Source organism: Aspergillus alliaceus, assembly GCF_009176365.1.
Source record: "Aspergillus alliaceus strain CBS 536.65 unplaced genomic scaffold BDW43scaffold_52, whole genome shotgun sequence".
NCBI classification, from domain to species: domain Eukaryota; kingdom Fungi; phylum Ascomycota; class Eurotiomycetes; order Eurotiales; family Aspergillaceae; genus Aspergillus; species Aspergillus alliaceus.
The window spans coordinates 56,345-83,962 of NW_022474735.1; the positions used below are offsets into that span (position 1 = coordinate 56,345).

Sequence of the window (27,618 nt, forward strand, 5' to 3'; positions counted from 1 at the left end):
CAGGGTCAAAAGAACTGGGCGAGACGTTTTTAATACATAGTCAATCAACAGACACTCTCAATTACAGGTATACATAAAACTATCACAATTGGGTCACTCATCAAGGAAGCAGCCCTATACCTAGCAGAACCCCTGCTAGATGGATGCCAGAGGTAATATATCCTAAGACTACTAGGGTTACCTAAGGGCCATTTAGCTAAGGGGAACCTATCTATTAGCTTTCGCAAGGAAGATTGCTACACACAGACTGAGATATAGTCTATAGATAACCGACTAAGGACGGAAGACCCTAAGACCTGAGGCCTATAGAGTTTAGATCAGTATCTCGCAGCTAAGATAGCAAATATCTTAAAGAGAGATCCCTCAGCAGAATTTAAAGATATAATAGAGGCTTTTTCTAAGGCATTTCCAGGCACTATACTAGTGCCTATAGGGGAAGAAGCACTCTAGTAGGCAGTTAGACCCTGTAAAGGCCTAGTAATATGGTCAGATAGGTCATGCCTAGAGAATGGATAGACTGGCTTAGGCATTGCATGGCTAGAGCCCTCAGGCACCTAGAGGATCAAGGGGGTATCTCTAGAGCAGGGGAAAGAGGTCTTTGATGCAGAGCTAGCAGGTACTTATAAAGCACTTGAAAGAGTTGAGTAGCTAGGATATAAAGGCCCTATCAGGGTTCCATTAAACTCCCAGGCAGCTATAGCTCGGCTACAAGACAATAGAACTGGCCTAGAGCAAGATTCAGCAATTCATCCCAAGATATAGCCCGAAGACTTGAGAAATAAGGATATCAAATCACTGTCCAATAAGTCCCAGGACATCAGGGTACGCTAGGAAATGAAGTTCGATCAATCTGCTAAGATAGCTGCAGAGAAGGCTCTTAGGTCTACAAACAGAAGGTAAAGCATAGCTTCAACCTATCAACAACGTAATGTCAAAACCAGCGCTAAGGCTGCAACTTTGAACGTACCCTAACCAGAGGACCCAAACGTAACGGACCCAAAGACTATCTAGATACCTTATATTAAAGAGGGATGTTTAAAAGAGAAAAATCATATACATATCTCTGTAATCTGATCTAGTATCTAAAGAAAAGAGGGGCGGGAGATCGAAGGATAATATGATAAATTCTATGTATTATTTTCTGTTCAGTGATCTGTATAAGCCGCGCCGTCACAAGCTTATATAATAGTTGAATTAGTATTTGACAACATTAGTTGTTCATCTATTGGTTTAATATATCCTTCCGCAAACAGATACTTTTACTTTTATCAGTGGCAATGTACGTTTGTGAATGGATATTATGGACTGGATGAGACAAAACTTTGCCATTCTGGAAGTGATTGACTGAATGGGAGGCTTGTGAAAAAATCTTTGCAAATCTTCCCAGCCAAGTCGTTTGTGTGATATTCATTTTATTTATATTTTGGGAATCTTATCAATTTCAATCTAAGCTGTTATAACCTTAAAGGAATACGCTATCCATACTGCAAACCCAAGTTACGCGGCATTCAAATTCTTTCTGAGGAAGAGCCCTGCTGAGATAGGCGCTGTGGTTAAAATAAGGAAGATCAAAGCTGCAATAGCCACCGTAGCGATTGCGAATTGTGTAGGCCAGCCGTAAACCCCGCCTCGAAGCTTTTGTTGCCTTAGTCTCGTCCTTTATGCTTTGGTCGTAGCATAGGTATAGTAGTGACTAGGTCAACATTTTACATAGTTCGTAGTTACGGTGGTTTGGACTACCGTTCATGGTTTGGTTTTTCTAGCCTCTTGCCTCTTCCACCATGTACGCAAGACCTTTTCGGGGAATTCATCCTGCACAATGGGAAATGTACGGAACGTACAATCGAGTTCCTGTAGATTTGGGAAGTGTTTCTCAATTTGTCGGACGTGTTCATATGGTCGCCTGGGATATGAAGTCAGCGAACCTGTTGACACAGCGTACAGTAAAAATTTTGTTACCTCGACGACATCATTCGTTCAAGGTTAGTAAAAGCCCCGATGGAGAGAAGCACGAGTGTCGGAAACAAGGGTGCCTTTTCATATCTGAAAGCCGCCATGTCATAGATACCCATGATCTCGCAGCGTTGAAGTGACGGGCAACATCTGCCCAGACTCTTTAGGGAGTCGGTGGTTATGTCAGAGCGAAAGACATCAAAATTGAGGGATTCCAGTTGGCCGAGGTTCCTGAACAGCTCTTCAAAATCAGCGTCTTGGAGTCTCGGCGCTATAAGAGAAGTTGCGCAGGCCCCGCTGATGCTCAGGCGTCTCAATTGCGTCAGACTTTTGAGGGATACCATATCCTCATTCCTGATCCTCATATTACCCCAGACGAACAGATTCAGGACCCGTAGTTCGACCAAGTTGGAAATATGTTTAAGAGCAACACTGTCAAACGTCACGTCACGGAGGGGGTCGCGTGGCCCATCTAGGGTTAGGTGGACGCTCCGGACCGATCCGATCACGCCGACCAGCAATGGAAGTGCTGCTTCCGTGGCTGACACAGTGAGGTGTTGCAGGGTCTTGAAAGGAGATGATATGTTCAAAGCTTTGATGGCGTCTATGTCGATAATACCCTCAAGATAAAGGTGTTGTAGACCATCGCGACCCGCTAGATGATTGAGTATCTCACGAGTTACCAATTCTTCGGAGTTAATAGATATGTCTGTTAACGATGGACTTTCCTGGAGATATTCAAGGAAGACTTCTGGCGTAATACGAGTGCCCGATGTGCTAATCGAAAATCTCTGGATACGAGGGCAGGAAACTTGAGAAAGGCGAAGTAACTCGGGGTCAAATGCTCCTTGGAGATGAATACCGGTAAGCCCCCGGTGCATGTAGCATTTCAAATACGGATTATCTGTTAGAGCCACGGACTGTCCGAGCTTGTCATCGTATCCAAAGTCGATATACAGCATTTCTAACTTCGGCCAGGGAAGATGACTGAGTTCTCCCAGATACTTGGTGGCCTCCGGATAAATGCGAAATCCTCGAATCTCGGAGGTATAAATCTGTCTTCGGTTCTTTGGGACTCGGTGAAGGACCCCGGACCATACATGTCGCCATACAAGGGAAATCCCACAGAAAAACCATTGGGAGTTTATTCGCAGAAAAGGAGCTATATTGGGTTCTGCATACTTCAGGATTTCTAACACGAGTTCGGAGGAGAGGTACACCATGCTGATATAATTTACAATATCGATGTTGTTGTAAATTGAGCGCGTCTCCTGAAAACGCGTAGGTAGTACAGGAGACTGAATCAACCACTTGGGCAAAATGACATTGAATTTGGAATTCTTGGCGTTATACTATATTGCTTTTTGACTTCATTCATCGACACGGTTATCATGGGGTTGCAAGACCTACCGCTAGAAACCTTGAGCCTTATAATAGGTCAACTGGTCGAGAGAACAAGTGCTTTCTCAGATCGGCGTGACAATCTGCAACATATCTATAGGCTGCTTCGCCGAACTGGACAGCATCAACACGCTGCATCTCCGGCTTTCCAGACACTGCGGCGGGACAGAAGCAAACTTTCACCGCGATGAGGTTGTCGAAGATATCTTCAGATGCCAAGATACTCTCGAATCCATCTTCAAGGCAATACAGACGCGACCAAGTAACAAAATCGGCACGCATCCCATCCGCTCATTGACTTGAGAACCTGCAAAATGCTCCGCTACCAGAGTTCACATCGTCGGAGCTCTTCAGAGGAGCCACGAAGGGCATCGACGCTCTGCATCTCATGGTAGTAGATGAGTATGAAGAGCCGGACCCGACTGGGGATACATATCGTATTGCAATCCGGGTGTTTGAACGGTACCTGCACCGCCAGTGGCTGGCTCCTCTTTGGCCTTCATTTCTCAAGGCTTAAGACGCTTAGCCAGGGCAACTTTGTCTTCGAGCACCATAACTGTTTTGGCTGGGTCTTGGCACAGTCCTCGCTTACGTCTCTCTGACTAGACAGATGTTCTATCGTGTCGCACATAACCATGTCCCGAAACAATAATGATGAATGGCACGTCCGGACACACGACCGGTTTGAGTATCCTATGGGTTCCTTTGGTATTGACAGCTTCTATGCTATCTAGGGCTTCTCTGGGACATGGAGGTCATACTTGACGGTATCCACACGCGTCTTTCCTTTTTGATACCCAGTTGATACACTCCCAAATAATTCACTTGTATTATAATTTCCGTCTTGGTGGGTGAGGAATTCCAGTACCTAGCTTTACGAGTAATGAAATTCTCAAGCAGCATATCCCCCTTCATTCTCGTTCATGGGACGAAGCGTTGCTGTCTTGTGGTCACTGCCACACGACTATACTATATCTCATATAGTCCATCTAGAAATGCATTCAAGTTTTGGGGATGCCCATATTTCTACAATTAGTCGCTTGGATGCCGACTCGAGTCAGATTACGCAGTATAGCTGTCCAAACGCCGAGCAGCACCTTTTCTCTTACTCTGACTCGGGTGGGGAAACGGAATGGACAACAAGGACGCGATGTGGGAATATGATACATGAGCATGGAGGAATACTTTGTTAGCAAGCCGCTAGTCCAGCATCGGGCCCCGTTCTTAAGCGCAATTTCCACAACTTCGTCACTGGCAAAGTCGTGAAGCTGAATGCTGTTTGTACCGACAATCTCGATGAAGGCACTGGGGCCTGTGATTTTAATCTCTCCTTCCTCGCCATAGATGCTCCACTCAAGTCCAGGGGATCCTTTGAATGGTGCTCCACCTCTAATCATAGCTGAAAGGACGGCACCTGACTTAAGCGAACCCTGAATCATTACATGATCCGGAGTTGTCTTCTTGGCGTTCTCTTTGGCCACAGAGCCATCGGATTTGACAGTTTTAGCCACTGGTCGTCGGTTTGAAAGGAGAGATTGAAAGCTTGAGAATTCGCCAAGGGCTGCGATCGATTAGCAACTGATGACAAGTTCCCTAAAGTGTTGGGCCCTAAGACAGACCTTCCTGAACGGTGTCGAGCAAATGTAAAGCTGGAATTTAGAGCAAAGAGCCTCCACTTTCACGGTCAACTAGGTAAGTTTGACTTTCAAGCTCCGTCTGTCCTGCAATCAATCCTTGACTAGTAATTGCAGTGCTTAGTACTTTGCCAAGCCTTCCTTCTGCCAAGACACCTTTCAAAGTTTCGACAGTGGCGTCAAACCGGCCCTGAAGGCCAACTGCAGCGAGCTTGACATTGCTTTCTTCTGCGACACCGAGAAGCTCCTTTGCTTCCTTAAGGCTACCTCCAAGTGGTCACTCGACAAAGACATTCTTGCCTGCGTTTAGAGAAGGAAGAATGGACTTATAATGGCGATCTCCTCGCGTAGCGCAAACAACAAGGTCGATGTCTTTGTCATCAGCGATATCTAGTCATAGGAGTTAGATATTTGACTCTACTGACGGGAATACACAGAGGGAGAGAACTTTTGTTACTTGCCTTGCACATTTCCATATGTTCTTACGTCACTTGGAAGCTTGAGTTCTTTGACGCTCCTCGCAGCACTTTCCACAGATGAATTACAAACAGCCACAATTTTGAACTTTGAATCGGGGCTCTGCAGATAGGGTAAATGAGCATTAGCTGCCCATGCACCAGGTGAAAGGCCAATTATACCAATGCGAATTAAGTCCTTGGTGATGGTTTAATGATAAAGAAAAATAGATCGAACAAGTAAGCATTGACTTATCCAGCTTTCCCTCTCTATAAATACACGAAAAAGGCTTGACAATTGGATTCATCTGTTCATTATATCATGACTCACCACCCGAAGAATGTCACAGAATACCACAGGATGCCCGCCCTCCAAACTGATGATTGTTTGCCATTACCTACCGGTATCCCACTACCGGCGCTCTGATCGCCAGTGGACATGCCGGTAATGACGTAGTGCCTTTCTTCACGACGACTGGCATTCAGAGCTCAGGTACGCCCTCTGGGAGTGAGGAAGGTCGATTTATAATCATGGATACTGAAACTCTGCCCTCTTACTCTGTTAAGTGAAATTGCTAGCTATTGCTCTTGCTCGACGTCCTCAGCTTATGTAACCAGTTGAAAACCACGAAATACCATGAAGTTCAAGCTGCTGCAGCTGGAGCAATGGTAGCTCTGTACTCTTCATGGAACTTGTAATCAGCGTATCCTCTTGTCTCACACACACTGGATAGCAATGCCCCAACTCGTAAGGCCGCAGGGGCAAATCTTCGTTGATCCTAAACACCCGGATCCAGGTTCGCCGTCCACGGCAGCCCAACCCCAACCACAACATCGTACCCTTTATATCGGCCCTCGACAGCTTCTTTCGCCGACTGTCCCATGTAGCCACCGGTGATGACGGGCCCGCCACCTAAAACCTTGTAAATCTCAAGGAAAAAGTCAAGAGTCTGTTCGTCTCCATCAGCGACAAGTGACGTCCGCGGCGCCCAAAATCTTTACCTCCAGGGCATGGACATAAGCTAAACTCAGCTTACCGATCCCGTGGTAAGTAGAGCATGGACTCAAGCGCACCACGGTGCGCTGGGCACCTGCCGCATCCACAATGGTTTTGACAACCTCCACTGCGAACCGGGACCGGGGGGTTCTCAATACTCTTTTCCCATTGATCCGTACGGTGGTTGACTGTATCCTGTGTGAACTGATCAACTAGGTACCCGTTTGCTCCGGTGGACAGAATTCCATTGCATAAAGATTTGTGCCGAGACTCCCGAAATGTACGGATTTATGTAGACTATCTAGGTTGTCCTCCGTCTAACTGATATCTGAGTATCCGGCACTCCGTGCACCTCTCCACCACGTCACACTAAGCTGAGTAGTTATTACAGCCTAGACAGAGGGTGATCAAATACTCCCGTATTCCGCCCCGCTTTCCCGTCCCCTAAGTTATGCGGTGCATAGAATTCTGTACATGTGGAGACCGCGAGATGTGGTAGAAGTTAGCTAAATTGGGCTGGTCCTAAACACAAGGAAAGTCATATATGGATTCATATATTCGCAGTTCCTTCCATTTGGAGCCCTAAGATTCAACCGGTATCGTGCAACTAGAAAGCGTGCAACTAGAAAGCAGGTCCTCAGATTGATGGTCTCCGGAGATGCGCTCGTCAGCACCATCTGAACACGTATTATTTCATAATAGTTATAATTGAAATTTTGACCAGGATCTTTCTATCTCCGTTCTCCGGTCTATTTTGCTGACACAATGCTTTCTCATGAAAGGGTGTATCAGCGACCCAGTCATTTACGTGGCCCATTCAGTTACGGAATACATCATTATATCACGATTTGTCATTCCGAGTGATGCCCCGGAACTCCGTGTGTTTCAACCCCCATTGAGTTTTCCACCGGTATCCCACCACCGGCATTTTTTCTTTCAAATGGCCGTAACAGCGTTACTATCTTACTGAACCTTACAGCATAACTAGAGGTGGGGTGGGTCGATTAGATCGTTCGTTCTTTTGATGACTAGAGACGCAGTAACTATGCGCCGTACTCAGCGTTGATCCCGCCGTCTTGAGGGGCAGAGCTTGGAGCACATCGCCCAACTGGACCTGCTGGGACGAAAGAGTCATTTTGTGGCGGTGACTTGTGTCTTGTGTTACTCGGTGTTATTAAGGGAGACTTTGGAAGACCCATTAATGACATGATAACTAGAGGTGTATTTGTCCCCGGAACCGTACCATATAGTCGATTTTTTTGCGGGTCTTATTACGCTACCCGAGCTACCGAAAAGATGATACTGGGGTGGGATGCCGGTGGGATGCCGGTGGGTACTAGGTCGGATGGTAATGGGAAGGCTGCTTTTATTGACTTGGGGGCTGTCCTCCGTCAGCTCCATTTCTTTCTTCACCTTAGACATACATCAAAAATCATTGTCAACTATGGCCCCTACTATTAAAGCCGTCCTCATTGCTCTCCTGGCGATTGCCCTCGGTCTTTACAAAGTTTATATTCACGATGCGGTGGAGCTCTTCCAAGGCGTTAAGAGGATCATCCAACCTCTCGAGGATTTCCCTGAGTATCAGTGTCGCCGAATGCGACACCCACTCTTAGAGAGCTGTGAGGATGTCTGGTTTGATCCTAGCGGCCGTAAGCTTTATGCCGCTTGCGCCAACCCGCTGGCTCGCCTAGCCTGGTGTCCAGCTGCGAACAGCTACGATATCCAGAAGCGGGCAGCAGGCGGTGGTGGAATCGATCATATAACAGTGCTGGATGTCGATCGTCCAGGAGCTGATGGCTTATATGGTGTGCGAGCATTGAAATTCCGCGACAGCGAAGGCAATATTCAGGAGCTGGATATGCATGGGTTCGACGCCCGCGTGATTGACAAGGGCCGACGGCTGCGGTTCTGGCTGATCAACCACCGGCCACCGCTGAATACATCGACCGGAGAACCGCTTTTAGATGCGACCAAGATCGGGGCTAATTCGACAGTCGATGTGTATGACCTTGAACTACCTCACGGGACTGAACTGGCTCACGTCAAGACCATCGTGAGCCCGAGGATCATCTCACCGAACAATCTAGTTGTCATCGATGACAATGAAGATAGAGGAGACTTTCTGCTCACCAATGACCATAGCACCAAAGTCGGCCCTTTCCGCGACAGCGAGATAAGCGGAAATATCGCCTATTGTCGCACTGCTACGGGAAATTGTCATTTTGTCGCAGAGAACCTCTCCTCGCCCAATGGCATCACAAGGGACCCGTCATCAGGCCTCATTTACGTCGCGCAACCAGCCCGGGGTGACGTTACCGTTCATCGGCTGGCGGACGATGAGCAGCTCGTCGAGATTGATGAAATATCATTATCTATGGCAATTGACAATTTGTCGATCGATACGGATGGGAACATCTTTGCTGCTACTATACCTGATGTTCAACAACTTATTCGGGCGTTCCATGACCCTTACGGCACGAATTCACCCTCGACGGTCATGATGATCAGAAAGAGTAAAGAGGCATCTTTGTTGAAAGGAGCACATGAGGTTATCAAAGTTGTGGAAGATAAGGAGGCACGGATCCTACCGACTACGACGAGCGCAGTATATGACCCTGTTTCAGGCCAACTATTCCTCGGGGCTTTGTCCTCGCCTTTTATGGCGGTTTGCAAGAAGCAGAAATGAATTGATGCATGTCCCATGTAACCATGTTCTGTCTCAGGTAACGCCTGCGGATAATGAAGAACTGTGGTTACATTTATTCACAATTTAGATGATTTGTAGCGGTGAGGAGGAAGCCTTGATTCTATATTACGCAGAAATTCGTAGCAGTTGTCAGATATTGTACTGAGACACCAAGTTTAGAATGATGCTTGAGGCCAAGAAGGGTCTGAACCAAGGAGATGATATTGCCGGCGTGATGGTAAAAGTCGGATCGAATGTAGTCGAATTCAAGGTGAGCCGCCTAACCAGACTTATATTGCTATAAGCTGACCTCTTATCAAGACAGGCGACCGTGTCGCAGCGTTCCACGAAATGTGTACGCCCGGTGGCTCGTATGCTGAGTATGCAATAGCCTGGAGTCATACAACTTTCCATTTGCCTAAACATACGTCGTTTGAAGGTACGGTCGAGATACCTATTTTTGGATCGGTATATATCTGATCAAGATAAACAGAAGCTGCAACGATCCCCCTTGCAGCCTTGACTGCTGCTATTTCCTTGTACGCGCACCATCGCTTCCCACCCCCATGGGTACCTTCAGTGAAACCGACCCCATTTATCGTGTACGGTGCAAGCACGGCTGTCGGCTCATTCGCTCTCAAACTGGCATGCAATAGTAACATCCATCCAATTATTGCTGCGACATGCTTTTTGGTCACCATTGACTTTTCTAGCTAGTGACTCCAATCTGGTCCTGGCCGTTTGTTTTCTGTACCAGCAACAGATCCTAGCGACGCAGCTGATCCCCCCCTTCCTCGATCTTTTCATCTGTTCACTTCAGTATCGAATCAAAATTTCGCTGTTTTGTTGCTATATCTTATTTCAGCATCGGAACCATGAACTCAACCCTCCAATGTTCAACCCAAGATGGCCCGGCCATTAGCATCTTTGAGCTTCTTTGTCAAAACCGATCCAAGCTAATGTCTGGACCAAACCACGTCTCCACCATTGATAGTATAATCGAACTTGGCAACTGGTATGCTGACCGGGGGAAGCTGGCAGAGGCCGAGGTCTTGTACCAGCACGCGTTGCAGGGCTATCGTGGTGCCTTGGGGCAGTATGCCGTCTCCTCGCTGGAAACCTTGGATAGTCTTGGAATCATATATTCCGCAGCAAATAAACCCGATGAAGCTAGAAGGATGTTATTTTCAGCTCTTGAGAGCAAGCTGAAGGTCTTCGGCCCTGAACACCGTTCCACGCTCATGACGGCACATAACATCGGAAAATTCTACGCCGACCAGGGTGAAAACAGATGATGCAGAAATGCTGTATCGTCTCGTCTTATCAGGCAATGTGAAATAAAATCCCTGGGTACTGAGCATGTATCCACCCTGATGACAATGAATAATCTTGGAATCATCCATCGCCGGCAGGGTGCGCTGGAGCAAGCTGAGGCTACGTATCAACAAGCTTTGACAGCGGGACTGAAAGCTTTTGGTCCAGACCACATGGTCGTTCTTGACACTCTCAACAATCTCGGGTGTCTCTATGAAGGCATGGGTCAACCGATAAAAGCAAAGCATATGTACAAGCGGGCTATGACAGGACGCGAGAAAACTATTGGCCCTAAGGATATCTCCTCTTTGGATATGGCCAACAACTTCGGGGCTTTATATCAAGCACTTGGTAAACATAGGAAGGCTCAAAATCTTTATAAGCGGGCTTTTGAAGGCTACGAGAAACTCTTAGGACACCACCATTCAAAGGCCCAGCAAGCTGAATTTGGGTTGATTGGGTCGACTTATCGCTCTCTTCCGCGCAAGAGTCACTGGACCCTAAAAGCCATATGTGGAAAGAGACGGGCCATGGCATGGTAGATACATTTAGTAAATTGCAATCTCATTTGTTCGTAAGTCACGAGTTACGATTAACGAAGTTCTTCAATGGTCTTCGGCACCTTGTCACGAAACTCATACAGACAGCTTTAGGTTTAATATAACGGGAGGATCTCAAGCACTTGATAGACATAAAAAGCCTACCAAGAACAAAATAACGATCAAAATCCTATTCATCCTTCCATCTCCTCCGAGGTGTTTCCGTATTGTAACTATCTTGGCAATTTGGTTCCGACATCTAAGCACGCGGTGAATCATCAATCCGGGATGGGAACGGTGGTATAATCTTTTCCTGCGGAGTTTGCCATTTATTTTCCGGAAGTCAAATCTCTCGAAAAGACCGATTGCAGTAGAATCTGATCTGAACTTACTTTAGTCCCACATTGAACGAAAGACAATGTTTTCTAATGGCGGGTTTCGCTCAAGAAAACTTTTGAACTCGGCATTGTGCATCAACATCTCCACATTCCAGACCATGTAGTCGCACAGCATTTTTTCCCAAGTTCTTCATGTGCTCACTTTCCTCGAAAACAGATACCAATAACTGAACAATGTCCCCCGTTCGTTCTTCAAATAGAGTAACCGTCTCAAGCAATCGTAGTAACCGATATAAAGAGAGGAGGTCAAGAGAAAGCCAGCCAGTTCTGGCTGCGAAACGATGGATTTCAGCGTGGCTCAGAAACACTGCTGCATAGCTTGTATTAGGGTCGTTGCTAAGATCCTTTTCGGCTCCCGGTTGCGGAGTATGACCAAGTTCTGCTAGCAGGATTTCATAATTACGCGAAAGCCCGTTCGGGTGGAAAAGGTTCCAATCTAAGTTGGAAGGATCCCATTTTTTTTCGCACCTTGGTGGCATTGTGTTTCGTGGCCCGCAGGCTGCGAGATATCACACTTCGGGAAGAGGACATGGACTAGAAGAATCCCCAGAGTACACATACTCACAACAACGGCCAAAAATTTCCTCATCAATATCCTAAATCATCGCTGGCTCAAGAGCCTTTCTTGGAAAAGAACTCTCTAATTTCTGGTAAATTGAGAATCGCTTCTGGTCTTTACCAACGCAAAATTGAACGACATCCGATTGCAGGATCCTGCGCAACTGTTAGGGGACAGAACAATATTTTCCTCGGAAGGCAAAACTTAATCATGATATGCAGGTCCGCGTCATGTTGAGAGGTGACCAGACAATAAAACGACAACTTCATTCAATTGAATGATAGGGAAGCAGAGGAGGCAGATATCCTTTGATTCTGAATCTTCTTTCCCAAAAGAGGGCTTCTCGTGGTGGGGAAACGGAATGGACAACAAGGACGCGATGTGGGAATATGATACACGAGCATGGAGGAATACTTCGTTAGCAAGCCGCTAGTCCAGTCCAGCATCGGGCCCACTTGCACGATGGAGGATGGCTGCAGAATTACTACGTACTATAATTGCAGTTCGAATATATACATACAGTAACTCAAAGGTCTAAAGGACTATGGCCAACAGCGACATGGAATGGACTCTGGGAGGTGTACTTAGGGCAGAGCAATTGCTTTTCGCAGTCCTTCCATGTCGCTGAAGGAAGAACCCCCTGTCGATCAGCATGCCCCTGTTCCCACTATGGAGTTCAATATTAGCGCGTTCGTGTATCTACTAAGGGTTCAGAGAGTGAGAACACAAAGTCCATCGCTTACCTCCACTTTTGGTCCACCCCCGGATTTAGCCCCCATCGGCAGAACCGATATCTTCGGGTAGATGCCGAACACCACTTGAGCAATTGGGAGATACCTGGACCGTCGGCAAATACCGATGACCTCCCTTTTCAGCAGTCTGTTGAAGATATGCAGGATTAGTCCCGACGCGAGCGTTTCAAAATTCATAAGGCCATCAAAGCTTCTCAATAGACCTTTGGCATTTATTAAGAAGAACAGTCTTATTTGCGCTGTACCTTACTAACACATATAGTGATCACGTGTGGGGTCATGAGGCCCTATTATGGCGCCCATTTCTTTTACATACAAAAGGACTCTCCTGAGTTCTTTCGCCCTCGGGCAACTCAAGAGGTATGACTCCCCAGTGAAAGTAGAGTAGCGATTATGACAGTCATGGTAGTCAGATAGCTGACCTATGCCATCACCAATATATCAGGCCTTCCCTGTCCTTTGAACAACAGCTCCACCAGGGCCAATGGGCTAAGGTAATCCGTACCCCGGATCCTGCGCCAAGTCTGTGAGTTTCATTGTGGGCTGATTCAACATGAACTAGCCGTCGTGCAGGATCACCGGAGTACCCGGTGGCTAAGCACTCTTCAGGGCGAATTTGGACGATCACTATCAATCATCTAAACGTCCATGCTCTTATTGGTCTGCACCGGGCCGGTTGGCCAGCAGGAAAGACCTACATCCCAGAAACAATACTAAGGACCAATACATCTTCTTCAGGGGAATCTCACCCTGCACTAGGAATGTGGATATGTTGCTCGAAAATGGAATTGTCTCCTGCTAGTCCTGCATATCACAATGTAACGTAGGGGCGCACATGGTAAGGGGGGGGGGGGGGGGGGGGGGGGAACTATATGCCTGGACACTAGAGACGAGTATTCCAAAGCCTCGGCTCAAGTGGATGAGGCCAATGTATAAAAGGGGTCAAGCAATGCCAGTATACATCATAGAATCAATTACTATTTATCTTCGATTACAAGCAGTACACCCTTGATATATTCTCGACCTGAGCAAATATGCATTTTTTGGGAATCGCCACCGTTGCCCTGGCCGCTGGTGCCGCCGCCTATGACCTGCCAGACAACCTAAAGCAGATCTACGAGAAGCACAAGGTAAGTTGCGTAACCGCTTGCACATAACCAATTGTCACTCTGAGTAACACGACTGTCCAATCCAGAGCGGAAAGTGTTCCAAGGAACTGAAAGGGGGCTATGACAATGGCCATTCCAAGGATGGAAAGTCCTTCTCGTACTGCGGCGACATCCCCAACGCGATTTATCTGCACTCGTCGAAACATGGAGGCCAGTACGCCGACATGGATATTGACTGTGATGGAGCGAATAGACACGAAGGCAGGTGTTCTGATGACCACTCTGGTCAGGGCGAAACACGCTGGAAGGATGACGTTCAGAAATTCGGCATTGATGACCTGGACGCTAACATCCATCCTTACGTGGTCTTCGGAAATGAGAATGACGATGGTGATGATCCCAAGTTCGATCCTCGGGAATTTGGAATGGAACCATTGAGTGTGATGGCCGTTGTATGCAATGGAAAACTGGTAAGTGCTGTTTGAAACGCCCCATGGGCAAGTATGGGTCTAATACTTTATTGCACAGTTCTATGGTATCTGGGGCGATACCAATGGCCATACTGCAACTGGAGAAGCCTCGCTTTCAATGGCGGAGCTTTGCTTCCCTGAAGAGGAACCCTCTGGGGATAGTGGTCATGAGGAGAATGACGTTCTCTACATTGGCTTCACTGGTAAAGAGGCGGTAGCTGGGAAGAGCGCCAACTGGAAGGCAAGCAAGACAGAGGACTTCGAGGAGAGTATCAAGGAGCTGGGAGATAAACTGGTTGCTGGCCTCAAGGCTTAGAGCACTGGTGACGGCTTCTTTGGACCAACCACAACTTTGTAAATTAGCACAAGCGGCTTCATTAGGCTTATTGTAACTGAGGGCTTGTGTATAAATTGATAAGGGGAAAGCTGTATATCTGTCTCCGTTCGGCGTGCTAGCACATGCAATGTAACCAGCTTAAACCATGGTGGGATTCCATAAATCAATACTTCGTTCATTATCGGCACTCGGATGCGAAGTAAGACCCGACACGCCTAATGTAGAAAATGGTGCAGACGCCTCTCAGCGCCACGACGATCTTCCCACCTTGGTCCAATACGGCCCCACCATGAGGAGGAACTCAGCTTACTATTTGAAGCAGAAGCGTACGGCGGTTCCACAATCATTGATCTATATATCTAAGCATTCTCATCAGGGATCAACGGCATTAGATTTCTTGTCAACTAGTAATTAGATATCACCAAGCATCACCTAGCAAAATGATACTCAAGCCAACTCTTTTATCTGCCTTGTGCCTCACTCTTGAAAGGGCCATGGCCCTCGACCCTAAATGTGCTCCTGGGGGCAACTTTGATCTGTCGTACTGGAATCTCCAGCTCCCCACTGGCGAAAGCGGGCATCCCACGACCATCACTGCATCGAAACTTAAAGGTTGCAAAGGGTATCAAGATTCCAGTGTCTTCTACACCGACGAAAAGATGGTGCTCTAGTGATGAAAGTTCCTGGCTCCCCTTCCTCTGGTGCCTGCGTGACAACGCCTAATAGCAGACACTGCCGTACCGAGCTGCGCGAGCTCAATTCTGATGGCAGTAGTAAGGCTAGCTGGAGTCCTTCTGCGTCGAAGAACCGGCTAAGTGCCACGGTCACCGTACCCAAGCCGGACGATGGCTCCCATGGCACTGTCATCGGCCAGATCCATATCGATGATACCATCTCCACCAAACCGGTGTGCGAGCTCTATTACAGCACAGAGGGCGACCTTGTCATGGGAGTTGAAAAGACGCGCAAGGGGGGCAAGAGTATCTTCACTAAGGTGGGCAATGCTCCTGTTGGAAAGAAGTTCTCCTACGAGATTCGCTATGAGTCGGACGAGCTGAGTGTCAGCATCGATGGCGGGTCGCCGCAAAAATTGGACACTTATGAGTTGGACTCGCCCAAATCGTACTTCAAGGCTGGGAACTACAATCAGGGGGACTCGGCTTCGGAGGTGCACTTCTATGAGCTTAATGTTCAGCATTGATAGCCTGCATGTGTGTGAAACCTCTCATAGCCCTTCTGAATCAATCTTGTTAGGCCTAGGGGAGCTAAAGGAGACCAACACCTGTTCATACGTCGTGTTCTTTCGCTGTGTCTTTGCGAAATACTTTTCCCCTAGAATATAAACTGATGTCTACGAAAGATCCAATGTAGCTTTCAGCAAATGTTACTATTTCGCAGATTATCAATATTTTGAGTAGGACATCTCATCTCACCTTCTCATCGGAAAAGCCGATAGCATCGGCAACTTGCCGATCTTTAACCAACCTTGAGGGAATAAAACGAGGGATCGACAGCGGCCAAGAATTAAGGTGGAATAGGGTGGCGTGAAAACGGGAAAGAAATAAAGACACAGAGTAAAGAAGTGCCGTCCTCCACATGAGATGATGCAAGCTGCATTTCTTGCCTCTTTGACTTCACTCATCTGGGTATTAAGAAAATCCACAACCTCGCTTACCACAACCGAGCCCCTAGCGTCAAAGATCCACGCATTTTCTCCAATAAGAGCCAAAAGTAATAGTTTAGCATACGAAAGTCTAACCGAAGCCCATCGGAATTTACTTCCCTCCGCTAAATCTGGGGTAACTCGGGTCCTCAGAACTCAGTCTTTCCATTTCAGGAATGTCGTAGAGCCATAGGTTCGGTATAGATCTCTACAAGCCCTTCCCACAATGCAACCCTGCAAAGCTTGAAGCGTTGATGTAGGTTCAGACATAACCCCTCAGAAGGATAGCTCCGGAATTGAAAAGATTCAGCAAACCTATTTAAACCCGGCAAAAGTCCTCTTCACCTAAAGCAAAGCATCAAGTCTCCATTCTATCTCTCACAATACGATCTACAAGCCCACTTCCGAGCCATCAAGATGCTTCCCAAAGCCTTCCTCCCTCTCTGTGCCATCTTCCTCCCATGCGCTCAAGCATGCCTCGAAGTCACCGGCACTCTTTTCGTCTCCCATTCAACCTCTTGGAACGTCCAGTTGAAGGACGACGGGACCCAAACCTGCAGCTTTAACTGCAATGCTGTCACCACCACCTGTGACGCAAGCTGTAGTGATGGCTATCGGGCCAAATGGACAACGACCACCGATTGGAGACATCAGCCTGGAAAGCTGCATTATGACACCCCTCACGGGTCATACGACTTAGATGTACCCGTTGAGCCTGGCTCAGAAGTGACGTACAATTGCTGTGGTGGTAATGTACCGTGCCAATGCACCCAGATTACCTACCGCGGAAATTTCTGGTGTTGAGCTGAGAATGTGGTTGGTAAGTCTTGTACTGTGATCTTAACAAGGGCTTGCGAATTGTACTGATATATATATAAGTTTTAAGATCGGCATGTTCGGAAGGACAAGAAGGGGTAGTACCCTGTGTCTCAGCATGTTGTAGGTCAGGAACCGAGGCTTTAGACACATGCTGCATGTCGTTGTTTATCTTGCTATCGTTTGGGGAGATATTTATGGGGTCAATGAAGACATGAAATTGAAATTTACATCTACAGTTATTTGTAGCCCCACTGTGTATACTCAACATTTTCTTACACAAACTAAAATAGATGGTTCTATAGCTAAGTGCATTCAACAAGCGTCGCAAATATTCCATATTGTCAATAAACCAAGCACATACGACCACAAGGTGTGGAGAACAGGGCTTCCCGTCCGCTCAGCCGTACTTAAGCCACACGCCGGCCGGTTAGTAGTTGGGTGGGTGACCACCAGCGAATCCCGCCTGTTGTATGTTTTTCTCTCTTTTTTGCTCTATACCTTGTTGGATTCTTGTTGCTCTTTATATATACTTTCCGCTGTTTCTGGGCTCTATCTGAATAAAGGCGGTGTACGTATCGCAGCTGCTCACCTGGATCCGTTCTACCTCTGTGCGCTACTTATATATGGGTTTAGGGGTGTTCGCAGCCAACTGAGAATAATGTTAGCCTTTTGGTATTGTGAAAAAATAACCCCCTAGTCAGACGCCATTAGCTTTCTACACTTGCCAAAACCGTGCTAACTATTACCAATATCATACTGATCATCCTTTTACCATTGTACGCATCCTTTTTCCTTACGTCACACGTGGCCTACTTAGGAGGTTGACATGGTTCATTAGTATGGCTCGGGCTTATACGTTTCTAGAAAATCCATTAACAAGAGTACAACCAACCTCAGCTAGCCTTGTGCTAACCTTGGGCTTTGTATCTCGAGTGACAGTGAACGTGGAGCTTTGGTATTCAACTAGTATTTACAACGGGGCGTGATCTTACATGGGGCTTATTGCTCTTTATCTATTTCATATGCCGTGTCTATATGCAACGTTGCTGCTGTTCATTTTCTCTTTTCCTGTACGTCGCTGGTCAACGCGCTTGACGTTGTCTTCAACCGCTGCCTGACCCCAATGCCGATGTTCCAATGCTAACATGACGCATACAAAAGCGCAAGCACACGCGTTATAACTGATTTATCGTTTATTGTGCGTTCTCGGTGTTGGGAGATCCTATTAATCTAACATCAGACTAAGTAGTTGTTATAATCACAACGCGGTGTTATATGAAGTAGACTTGTCTCCTCATTTAGCGCCAGATATTATGCAATAAACAGTAACATTTAGGGCTATACTTGGAAGTATTTTACAATACTGTCTGCAGCTATAATAAACATCAGTATCCTGTATCTCTTATGAAATTCACTTTGGGATCCAGTCATCTACACTGTGATTTAACCACCCACATCACAATCATCGACGGATTTGTTGAGCAACTTCTTGCACTTGTCCATCTCAAGGACCACATCACCCATGTTTTAGCTGATATTGATTTAGCCTAATACTGGTTTTCGGTCGCTAAGGATTCAAACCATTGGATCAATTACCAATTGGCACAATTTCCTAGGGTACAATCACCGGGCCGGTTGTATCTACCCGGTGTGGCGGCTCAGCTGAATATCATTGTCTCTAATATGCTTTTTATAGAGGGAGCTTAATAACACTATCTGCACCGACTACAGCACGATGGCCATAATAATTCATAGTGCCGATGTTACATCCCTTTATCTCCCCTGATGGGAAACAAATAGATCCTTCCAAGGCCGCGATGCTGATCACCACCGGAGCGGGTGCAAAATAAAGTCCGATTCAGCAGGTCGCCAGGCAAAGACTTCACACTGCTTTGGCCCGGAGTGACTCGCCTGCGAGATCCTTCCTTCGCAAGTTTTGAGCCAATGGTGTTTAACTTGAAGTGCGGAGATTAGGTTGGATTGCTTGAACAGGGCTTGTTGGAAGCTTATTTGCATCATTTATCTGTGCTCAATCAGGGTTCGGAGAAAGCACCTTCCGCTCGAACATATAAATTGACCACCAAGTGCACTGTCACACACTAGAAAAACCAGCTACTCAAATACTTTCCATTCAGTCGGACTATCATATCCCCTTTACTTCCGCTTAGCTATGCGTCTCCTTACACTTCTTGCAGTAGTAACTCCCCTCGTCCTTGCCCTTCCGGCAGATAAGAGGGAGTCCGGCTGTGTTGCCCTAAACAATTGCCCGGGTAAGAGGGAGCTTTTGGAAGGCATCTCTGAGAAGGAAGCCGGCTGCATCGTTCTGAACAACTGTCCGGAAAAGAGGGAAGCGCTTGCTGGTCTCTCTGAGAGGGAAGCAGGGTGCATTATTCTGGGTACTTGTCCTGATAAGAGAGAGTCTGGCTGTGTGGCGCTGAACAACTGCCCTGGTAAGAGAGCAGAGGCAACTGGTTTGTCTGAGAGGGACACCGGCTGCATCATTCTTGGAACATGTCCTGAAAAGCGGGCACTTTTCAACGGCCTGTCTGAACCAGAGGCAGGCTGTATCATTCTGAACACATGTCCCGAAAAGAGAGAAGCTCTGGTTGCAAGAGAGTCTGGCTGTGTGGCCCTGAACAATTGCCCTTCAAAGAACTAGGGAGAAGTATGTGCTGATTTCTGTTATGCCAATGGGTCACACACTAACTACATTTTGTAGTCATTATTTGCTAAGATTTATCTATGCGTCGTGGATACCGCATAAGAAGGTTCTCTACACTTATGCTACGCGACAAGATTATCAACATGCAAGGGGTGGTTATATGATGGAAATTGCGGTAGTCAGGGATTACGTGTTTGCATACTTTCCGTCGTTGTAGCAGGAATATACGCGGAGCTTGTTGAAGGGAGTTAGATTGCTATACGATCTTCTATTTTACTTTGAGTAAGACAATTTAAGAATACGTTTATACAAATAGTCCAAACCGCGGAGTACATAGATATAGATGTTGTGGCATTTAATGCGAGAGGTCTACTGCCTGGCTGGATGGAAAACTTTTGACTAAGGTTCCATAGTACATTTTGACTACAAATACACTGGGACAGGCGCCAACAGTCGTGCGTGGTCTACTTCCTAACATCACTATATCTCGGTTACATCAAGGATGAATGACGCTTCAATGTGAGGACAAGCATAGGACGTTGAGCCCGGATAAACGTGCCCTGTAATAGCTCGACACACGTAGGTATAATCCACGTATCGCGTACACCAGTAAAAGTCAAGACCCCGGGAAACGGTGATAGCAAGTTTCAACTCTAGCTGTGCACATTCCCGTTTGGTTACAAGTACGTCCTTTAGCCATCCAGGTGTTGCATAGTACAAAGACGTGTAATTGACAGGACAATAAAAACAATACCGGAATATAGAACTTTTCAACCTGGCTCTGAGGGGCGTAAATCAAGCAGGTGCCGTCCATCGTTCTCAATGCCGCCTGCTCTATGCTAGGAAGCAACCGGGAACAGGTAGGAATGTCATGGATTAAGCCAATGACCTGTCCGGCAGTCCAAACTTGTCACCTATCAGGTGCGAGCTTAGGCAAGGTGGATAACATACTCCATATTCAGCATCCCCATTCAGGAACACACTCACATAACAGCAAATTCCGCCTCGCCGAGTGTAAAGAGCAGGGACAGCTGTGTAATGTTGTTTCAAAGAATTTGCATAGAAAAGCTCTTGCAAAGCGATTGTAGCGTTTTGAAAAAGACAGGCTTTGACTCGTACTATGGACTAATATATCTATCTTCTGTCTAAGTACACGAAAGAAGCCAGATGGATAAGATAATGTAAAGATCAGCAGCATAACCTTTCCGAGAAAGCTTTACAAACTGGTTCGGGGTATGGTGAGTGCCATTCCACTATCGATAATCAGTGTGGCTCATTCATGTAACTTGCCACTGAGCTGCACAGGAACACGATAGGATCCGCAACTTCTTCGGGACATACAGCTCTATTCAATGGAGCAGTTGCTTTGATAGCAGCCTCGGGCCTTCCCTTGTCACTTGATCCTGTTATATTTTTTCCCCTCGCAAAGTAGTAAGTCTGTGCTGCCCGTTTTCCTTCATATGCTTATCGTGAGTACTCATTTTTTGCACTAACTCTTGCTGTGGGTTTTTAAAGCTCACTCGAGGTTGCAGGTTCAGCCCCGTGTCGGCACAGGCATATATATGCAGCCTTATCAGGTGTGCTTTCTATCGCCACTTTGCCAACACGTCACAGGAGCTCAGACTACCTAATCAACTCATTGGTTCAGCTAGGGTCCCTACAGCCTTGGTGCCTGAGAGGTTAACCGCTGCAGATATATATATTTTCATACCTTCACCATAGCCGCTGCGGGTGGTGAAGCTTCACCCATTAACCTCACCTCCCCTTCCAGTTTGCCACTCTAATTGATAGGATCTAAGAAACTGATAAAAAGGGAGACAGAACGGAAAAAAAGATAAACAAAGAGAGATAAATGGTAATAAAAATAGCTCTTATAGACTATAGAATAGTTCTACAGGCAGTCCTACTCTCTGTATTGTTCACTAAATAAGATCTCTGATTCTAGAGTTGGTTAATTCTTGTCTCTACACCTCCTAGTTGCCTTCCCTAATAAAGGGCAACGATTCATTGATGGAATTAGTCAATTTAATTAGACTTGACTTTGTTGTTATACTAGTAGAAAAATAAGAAGGAAAACAGTCAAAAGAGATGATCAAGACGGGCGGTGACTGGGGCAGTCTACTTTATGCTTGACAGTACCATCTAGTGCTAGATATAGTTGTCTAAGTTTTAAACGATTAAGGAAAGATATGTGAACTATTATGACCATTTTTGCAATAATTATAAACATAAATAGTGACGATAAGGTACTCTAATATAGACTGTTCCTGATTCTTGTCTATTTTGCTGTCATAGTATATGTGATGATACATTCAAAGCGGCTTGCTACATCTGTACGAACTCATCTACGGGGGGCGAAGTCGCGCGCATGCACGCTTCCCGAACGGGACAGGAGGACCTTCAAAAGGGACCGGATATCAGTCAAGAGCTCCGCTGCGGATGTAGGGCTGGCGAAGGCAGCCGCAGAGGAAGTGGGCGTGGCCACCTCAGTGCTCTCGGTGGGAGCTGCAGTCGATGTCCCATCCTGGGCGGTCGACGCGGGGACAATAACCGCAGTCGAGGTGGAAGAGGTAACGCTCGAGGATGCTGCAGTCGAAAAAGGGCTTTGTGTGGCAGCCGTAGTCGGGCCCGCACTGGTCGCAGTAGTTGCTGTTCTTTCGGTAGGGGCAGCGGACTGCGCGGTAGAAGAGGCAGAAGCAGTCGCAGAGGTGGCGGCACTAGAAGAGCCAGCGGAGCTTGAAGAGCCGGAGGAGCTTCCAGAGCCGATCTCAGTAGTAATAGGGCCCTCCTCAACGTAGACGCCGGACCAGAACCAGTCTTCCGCCGCGTCATCGGACTTACTGCCAGGCAGACGCAGCTGGCCGACATGCCAGTCAGCGGAGTTGGAGGAGGTAGAGGCACTAACGGGCGCGACAACCTGAGTCAAGGGCTCGGAACCGTTGGATGCCCACAGGCCAACCTTCTTGGAGTCGAAGTCAATGTCATAGGCGAAGTTGTACCAGTTACCTGCCTCCAGCTGGACCGACCAATGTGTTTTGCCGTCTGCGTTCCAGCTCAGGGTATTGTCGGAAGAGCCAGATGCGCCATACTTCAGCTCAGTGAAGTGACTCTCGAAGAATGCAATCTGGTGCTCGAACGAGGGGTTGGGGCGGTTAGTCTCCTTGGTGGAAAGAGAGAAGTGATAATACAAGTGGCCCGAGCCAAGATTAGCCTTAGTCTGAGGGATGAGCTCGGAGCGTTCCATGGTCTGCCCATTCCAGAAAGATGTTCCATCCTAAGGGCCATGGTTAACTGAAGCAGGAAAATGTACAAGCTTGGATTGACCCACGATAGTGATCCGCAGTCCCTGGGCGTCGCTAGCCGCTGGGTTCTTGAAGTCGGAGGAAACGCCCAAATACTCGGACGTTTTGCCAGAGCCGTGAATGTACCATTGCCATGCACCGACCTGATTAGACCAAGACCCTAGAGCTGTCAGTGAAGACCTTGTTAGAAGATGGAGGTTTATGTACATTTGTCAATGTCGTCGACGGTAAGCGAAGAATCGGAGATACCGCTCCACAGCACGGATCCAGCCAGCGTGGAAGCAGGAAGAGCGAGAAGAGTAATGAGTGACTGCATAGTGAGAAGTAGAAATAAAATGAATGTAAACGGCAGGACAATGCGACCGGCACAGTTGGGGAGACGTTGGGATTGTGGGCTTTGGCATCTTTAAAAGTACGATTGAAGGGAGTGGGTCCTGTCAATATTATACTGAAACAAGGGAGGGTGAAGCTTGTTCCACATTTATTATCTACTCGGCTCTTCATGAGAAGCTTGATAACATAGTTTAACGGCGGAAATTAAGCACTAGATTGATCCGGCTTGCTTGCGAACTATAGTTGAAACAACAACATCTGATGGTTGTCATACCAAGTATGGCTTGGAATTCAACTCTTGATCAATTCGAACTAGTTTCATTAGTGGAATAATAGTATTCCTAGTTTGACCATTGGTTCTCAATAACTACACTATTCCATATAAATTCTATTTATTTGAAACCTGCCCCTCCGCCTAGGTTTCTCCTCAGCCAGCTGTGCTAAAGGAGTCTTCAGTCCTGGGAACCGATGGATTTTCTATTTGGCATTCGAATTCTATCCTCAAGTGAAGAGCCCTAAAAGGGATTTCAAAAATCTTTCGGCGCAAGGTGCAGCGGTTTGTTACAAAGTTATATAGTTTCTTTTTTCTCTCGGTCTCTCTCTCTCTTTTCTTTTCTTTTTTCTTTTTTTTTTTTTCCAGCTACATCTCTTTGAGGTTGGATTCGGCCTCTGTATCACCGCAATTCCCGTCGTCAGACGGCCAAGAACACCAAATCGCGGCTTCCAGTGAGTGGACAAGCTGAATGATACACGAATCAGAACCATGACATAACTCGAGTAGCCTTATGGTGGCAAAGAAATCATGAGGTTGCTCGAAGATCTCTTAAAGCATAACGAGGTGATGGCCTTTTGCACTCACTGCGGACTCGATAAAAGCATTCTACAGGTTTGATCTGGTCAGGAAGGGCTTCGTACCTAGGCTGTGAAGAGTATTAAAGGATCACGGTACCTTTATCATCTATCCTACAAGATGCAATTGCAAACGCCTTCACTGTCATACCGCTATCAAACAAAAAGCACCACATTGCCCGAAATCTATACTCCCATGTATGCTAGCAAGTCCGCCGTACGCATGACCCCCTCTCATTCATTCGAAGCTCTCTGCTGCTGAGCAGCAACCTTCAACAGGTTGTCCTGGCCCGGAGCATTCTGGGTATACCGCGCGTTGTACTTGATGATTTTTTTTTTTACCGTACTGTAACTCTTCACGTCGAGCGGCAAAGGCCGCCACTGAGATGCCAGGCAACGCCCTCGGTGCAAGGAGGAGTAGTAAGCGAGCCGGTGTACTGAATGACTCTAAAGTGGGCGAGGTGGGTGGTAAGCACCTGGAAGTCCAGTTCACCAGTCACAGTCCTGGCGCCGGCATGGGCGATATCATCAAGCTGAGAGAAAATAGATTCGAAGGGGGTAACGGATCCGTCGAGTACTGTGAGCTGGAAGAAGAGGCCGACGACAGCGGTTTGCTTGTCTACAAGACGACGATGACTATACTCTTTCACCACCAAAGACTAGTGAACGTACCAGCCGTTTGAGCGGAGCAATGAAACGGTAAGAGCGAAGGCATACCTGTCGCTATATATACCTCCCCGAGGAAAGCCCCCCAAAACATGCCAGTCCATAACCTCTCCGTTTCATGAGTACCGACTACCAGCCGAATGGGCAACGGAGGTGGGCGACGCCATATGTTAACGGTCTGGCCGAGTCATCCTCAGCTACCGCTGGGCGTTGCTAAACAACCCCAGAATGGGAACCAGCTTGGGGTGCAAATAGTGCCCTACAATTCCAGGGCAAATGCAGAGACGAAGACTATAAAGCTCGTATAGTAGGTCAGTAGATATCGCACCTTTCCATTTGCCCTGTACCAGTTGTGCTCCTTACGGAGTATATAAATCCGGGGCGTTGTTCATCTCGTAACGAATCTACGAGTCCGTATAGCAGAACCCACTGGTCGCAATTTGGTCTGTTAAACCCTACAAAGGTTACATTGTAGACCCAGAATTAAGTTCACGTAGTACTGTCAGGCAATTAAATTGGCCGCCCCTTGAAACCGCCTCCACTCGTCTTCTTCCTATCCATACCCCCCAACTAGTCTACATACAATCAACGAAGTCAAGATTAGTCAAATACAACCAGTTTCATCGTGGGATCATCGTTTCTACATGGGGGAGCGAGAAGGCGTTGTTTAGTGGTTGTCACGGTGTCCGATCTCAGTACCAAAGTATGAAAGGGTACACGTCTAGAAACCCCCATGTTCCTTAGGGACTGCAAAACCCTTATTGCGCTGGGGTGATAGATCTATGGCCTCCAACTTAACAGAATTAACTTTATTAAAAGGCTTACGTTTAGCTAAACGGATATAAAGCCCTGCTCCTCACGCCCTATGATTATCTATAATATATTTCCAGGGATATAAGGCTACATAGTGAGGTAGAACGCCAGCGACGTGTCGGCGAAGTCGAGTAACTGCATTGCAAAAAGTCTTCTATATTTGAATATAAAGATTACTACTATCTATGCTATTTCGTGAGTGGTATTATATATAATAGAATTATATTCAATTGGCCACTGTATAAGATAAGGATAATTGAGTATACAATACCAGTGTTGCGATTTCACGGAGAGATGGCATTTGAAAGGAGACGAGACGTAAATTGAGCAGTATCTTGCCTGAATAGACACAGGAAGGAGAGATTCTCAGGGGTTAAAACCCCACACGCTTACCAAGGCGCTAGCTATACACCAGCTATACACCGGCTATACACCATATCTTCAACAACCAGAAGTTAGCTTATTCAATTTGACACCGCGGGGCTCGAGAAATACCCAGTCATTGTTGGATGATGACTTTCCCCACAGTGACCCCCAATATACCAATGCGTTGTATAGCCCTTCATCTATTCGACGTTCAAGAGAATTGTCGCAGGTCAGTGTGAGGTTGTTGTTGGGCCGTTAGGTTATGTTCAATCATGGCTTTTGTGAAAGAAAGAATCCCGTATATTAGCAAATTGATACTTTTCCAAGAAAATTGTAAACCGAGTTTGGCTCTTCTATACGCTTTAAGGAGTGAAGGTACCTATCTAGGTCAGCAGTGCCAGTAAGAAAAAAAAATAGAAATTGTAGTGCCACTATAAAATCAGTACAAAGCCAGCGAATCCTCAGCCCACTAACTGCTCTGAACCTGCAGCATCGACGCAGGACGTCCCTTTCATTAAGCTATTGAAGAATGCCATGTCGATGCCTTGGGAAGCCCAGTCATTGATGCCGGCCGCGATGGCAGAGATCCCTGCACTCCGCTGCAGAGTGATGCCATCTTGGCTAGATCTAGGGTATTGCAACATGGACTGCTCATCATGCCCGGCACCTTGTATCTCCGCGGTTGGTGGCTCCAATGCCAATAGATCTCCCGAAAATGCAGAGCCTTGGGCCATGCCGTGCAGGTGGCTAGGCGGCCGTTGTTCATCCATAGGTGACACATGAAGTAACGACGCGATCGCCCCGCTGGACACGACAAGGGTAGGCTCCTTTGGTGAGAACATGGCCTGGGTAATTTGTGGCGCCCTTGATACCGTGCATTCGAATGACTCGAGAAAGATAAGGCCCTGGCGAGCAACCCTGATTATCTCCTCTTACGCTTCTAGTTGTGTAATTGCTTCCCTCGGCTGCGTCTGTCTCGATTTCAAGTAGCTGTCGTATCAATCTGGCACTCTCTTCAGTTATTCCGCCCTGGTTAAGGTTACTGGTTGTATCCATTCTCTCCAGCGCTTAGTTTAACATAGAGGGAGGTACACGCGCTCAACACAGCGGTTCTCGCAAAAAGAATTTATGCTCTTTCTTTCTCTCTCTCTCACTTGCAAAATGCCTCGTATTGGATATCAAGGCAGTGCTCCATCTGACATTTTAAGCTCATTAATAGACATGATAATAGCCGTAACCCGCTTAAGCCCTCGCGATCCAATTAGGCATCACCACAGTATTAATGGCGGGCATCGCCCCCTATAGCCTTTCCCGCTATGAACCAGAATGCCTACCTCATAGTAACAGTCCCCAATTCCTTACTCGCCTCATCGGAGTGGGCAATGGGCGGGCTATGTTCCAACCGCCATTCGCCGTTGACAAGTTCCTGGCGAAGAAATATGGTCCACGCATATATGGACAGAAAGCCGCCCAATATCCTCATTTCATCTTCTACGAAGATCTGCTCAATGCACAGATTATGGTGGCCCGGGTCTTCC

General features: G+C 47.0%; 14 protein-coding genes across 14 annotated transcripts; 8 read left to right on the forward strand and 6 right to left on the reverse strand.

Annotated features, from left to right (window-relative positions):
- Window positions 1-1,743: 1,743 nt before the first annotated feature.
- Window positions 1,744-3,176, reverse strand: BDW43DRAFT_314862 (uncharacterized protein; the record flags this gene model as incomplete). The annotated part of the gene is made up of 2 exons (XM_032047924.1): window positions 1,744-1,903; window positions 1,960-3,176. The coding sequence occupies 2 exons, from the start codon at window positions 3,174-3,176 to the stop codon at window positions 1,744-1,746; spliced, it is 1,377 nt and encodes a 458-aa protein (XP_031896307.1).
- Window positions 3,177-4,275: 1,099 nt separating this feature from the next.
- BDW43DRAFT_322123 (Gfo/Idh/MocA family protein) lies at window positions 4,276-5,884 on the reverse strand (the record flags this gene model as incomplete). The annotated part of the gene is made up of 7 exons (XM_032049491.1): window positions 4,276-4,318; window positions 4,540-4,915; window positions 4,974-5,003; window positions 5,037-5,244; window positions 5,275-5,378; window positions 5,450-5,642; window positions 5,846-5,884. 7 exons carry the CDS (start codon window positions 5,882-5,884, stop codon window positions 4,276-4,278), a joined length of 993 nt encoding a protein of 330 aa, XP_031896308.1.
- Window positions 5,885-6,222: 338 nt separating this feature from the next.
- BDW43DRAFT_314863 (uncharacterized protein) lies at window positions 6,223-7,575 on the reverse strand (the record flags this gene model as incomplete). Its single annotated transcript, XM_032047925.1, has 3 exons — window positions 6,223-6,393; window positions 6,446-6,635; window positions 7,418-7,575. The coding sequence occupies 3 exons, from the start codon at window positions 7,573-7,575 to the stop codon at window positions 6,223-6,225; spliced, it is 519 nt and encodes a 172-aa protein (XP_031896309.1).
- A 309-nt stretch (window positions 7,576-7,884) lies between these two features.
- On the forward strand, window positions 7,885-9,383 carry BDW43DRAFT_322125 (uncharacterized protein; the record flags this gene model as incomplete). Its single annotated transcript, XM_032049492.1, has 1 exon — window positions 7,885-9,383. One exon carries the CDS (start codon window positions 7,885-7,887, stop codon window positions 9,127-9,129), a length of 1,245 nt encoding a protein of 414 aa, XP_031896310.1. The 3' UTR covers window positions 9,130-9,383.
- Window positions 9,314-9,846, forward strand: BDW43DRAFT_314865 (chaperonin 10-like protein; the record flags this gene model as incomplete). The annotated part of the gene is made up of 3 exons (XM_032047926.1): window positions 9,314-9,400; window positions 9,451-9,568; window positions 9,623-9,846. The coding sequence occupies 3 exons, from the start codon at window positions 9,314-9,316 to the stop codon at window positions 9,844-9,846; spliced, it is 429 nt and encodes a 142-aa protein (XP_031896311.1).
- Window positions 9,847-10,004: 158 nt separating this feature from the next.
- On the forward strand, window positions 10,005-10,424 carry BDW43DRAFT_314866 (tetratricopeptide repeat protein; the record flags this gene model as incomplete). The annotated part of the gene is made up of 1 exon (XM_032047927.1): window positions 10,005-10,424. One exon carries the CDS (start codon window positions 10,005-10,007, stop codon window positions 10,422-10,424), a length of 420 nt encoding a protein of 139 aa, XP_031896312.1.
- An 84-nt stretch (window positions 10,425-10,508) lies between these two features.
- BDW43DRAFT_314867 (tetratricopeptide repeat protein) lies at window positions 10,509-10,985 on the forward strand (the record flags this gene model as incomplete). Its single annotated transcript, XM_032047928.1, has 1 exon — window positions 10,509-10,985. One exon carries the CDS (start codon window positions 10,509-10,511, stop codon window positions 10,983-10,985), a length of 477 nt encoding a protein of 158 aa, XP_031896313.1.
- Window positions 10,986-13,725: 2,740 nt separating this feature from the next.
- Window positions 13,726-14,615, forward strand: BDW43DRAFT_322128 (glycoside hydrolase family 75 protein; the record flags this gene model as incomplete). The annotated part of the gene is made up of 3 exons (XM_032049493.1): window positions 13,726-13,821; window positions 13,887-14,270; window positions 14,329-14,615. 3 exons carry the CDS (start codon window positions 13,726-13,728, stop codon window positions 14,584-14,586), a joined length of 738 nt encoding a protein of 245 aa, XP_031896314.1. The 3' UTR covers window positions 14,587-14,615.
- A 486-nt stretch (window positions 14,616-15,101) lies between these two features.
- On the forward strand, window positions 15,102-15,808 carry BDW43DRAFT_314869 (polysaccharide lyase family 7 protein; the record flags this gene model as incomplete). Its single annotated transcript, XM_032047929.1, has 2 exons — window positions 15,102-15,277; window positions 15,334-15,808. The coding sequence occupies 2 exons, from the start codon at window positions 15,102-15,104 to the stop codon at window positions 15,806-15,808; spliced, it is 651 nt and encodes a 216-aa protein (XP_031896315.1).
- An 879-nt stretch (window positions 15,809-16,687) lies between these two features.
- On the forward strand, window positions 16,688-17,074 carry BDW43DRAFT_303065 (uncharacterized protein; the record flags this gene model as incomplete). Its single annotated transcript, XM_032045363.1, has 1 exon — window positions 16,688-17,074. The coding sequence occupies one exon, from the start codon at window positions 16,688-16,690 to the stop codon at window positions 17,072-17,074; it is 387 nt and encodes a 128-aa protein (XP_031896316.1).
- A 2,185-nt stretch (window positions 17,075-19,259) lies between these two features.
- Window positions 19,260-19,748, forward strand: BDW43DRAFT_314871 (uncharacterized protein; the record flags this gene model as incomplete). Its single annotated transcript, XM_032047930.1, has 1 exon — window positions 19,260-19,748. The coding sequence occupies one exon, from the start codon at window positions 19,260-19,262 to the stop codon at window positions 19,746-19,748; it is 489 nt and encodes a 162-aa protein (XP_031896317.1).
- A 2,344-nt stretch (window positions 19,749-22,092) lies between these two features.
- Window positions 22,093-23,369, reverse strand: BDW43DRAFT_303066 (glycoside hydrolase family 131 protein; the record flags this gene model as incomplete). The annotated part of the gene is made up of 3 exons (XM_032045364.1): window positions 22,093-23,025; window positions 23,080-23,213; window positions 23,261-23,369. 3 exons carry the CDS (start codon window positions 23,367-23,369, stop codon window positions 22,093-22,095), a joined length of 1,176 nt encoding a protein of 391 aa, XP_031896318.1.
- A 1,222-nt stretch (window positions 23,370-24,591) lies between these two features.
- On the reverse strand, window positions 24,592-24,950 carry BDW43DRAFT_314873 (alpha carbonic anhydrase; the record flags this gene model as incomplete). Its single annotated transcript, XM_032047931.1, has 2 exons — window positions 24,592-24,854; window positions 24,908-24,950. 2 exons carry the CDS (start codon window positions 24,948-24,950, stop codon window positions 24,592-24,594), a joined length of 306 nt encoding a protein of 101 aa, XP_031896319.1.
- Window positions 24,951-26,541: 1,591 nt separating this feature from the next.
- BDW43DRAFT_314874 (uncharacterized protein) lies at window positions 26,542-26,922 on the reverse strand (the record flags this gene model as incomplete). Its single annotated transcript, XM_032047932.1, has 1 exon — window positions 26,542-26,922. One exon carries the CDS (start codon window positions 26,920-26,922, stop codon window positions 26,542-26,544), a length of 381 nt encoding a protein of 126 aa, XP_031896320.1.
- Window positions 26,923-27,618: the final 696 nt, after the last annotated feature.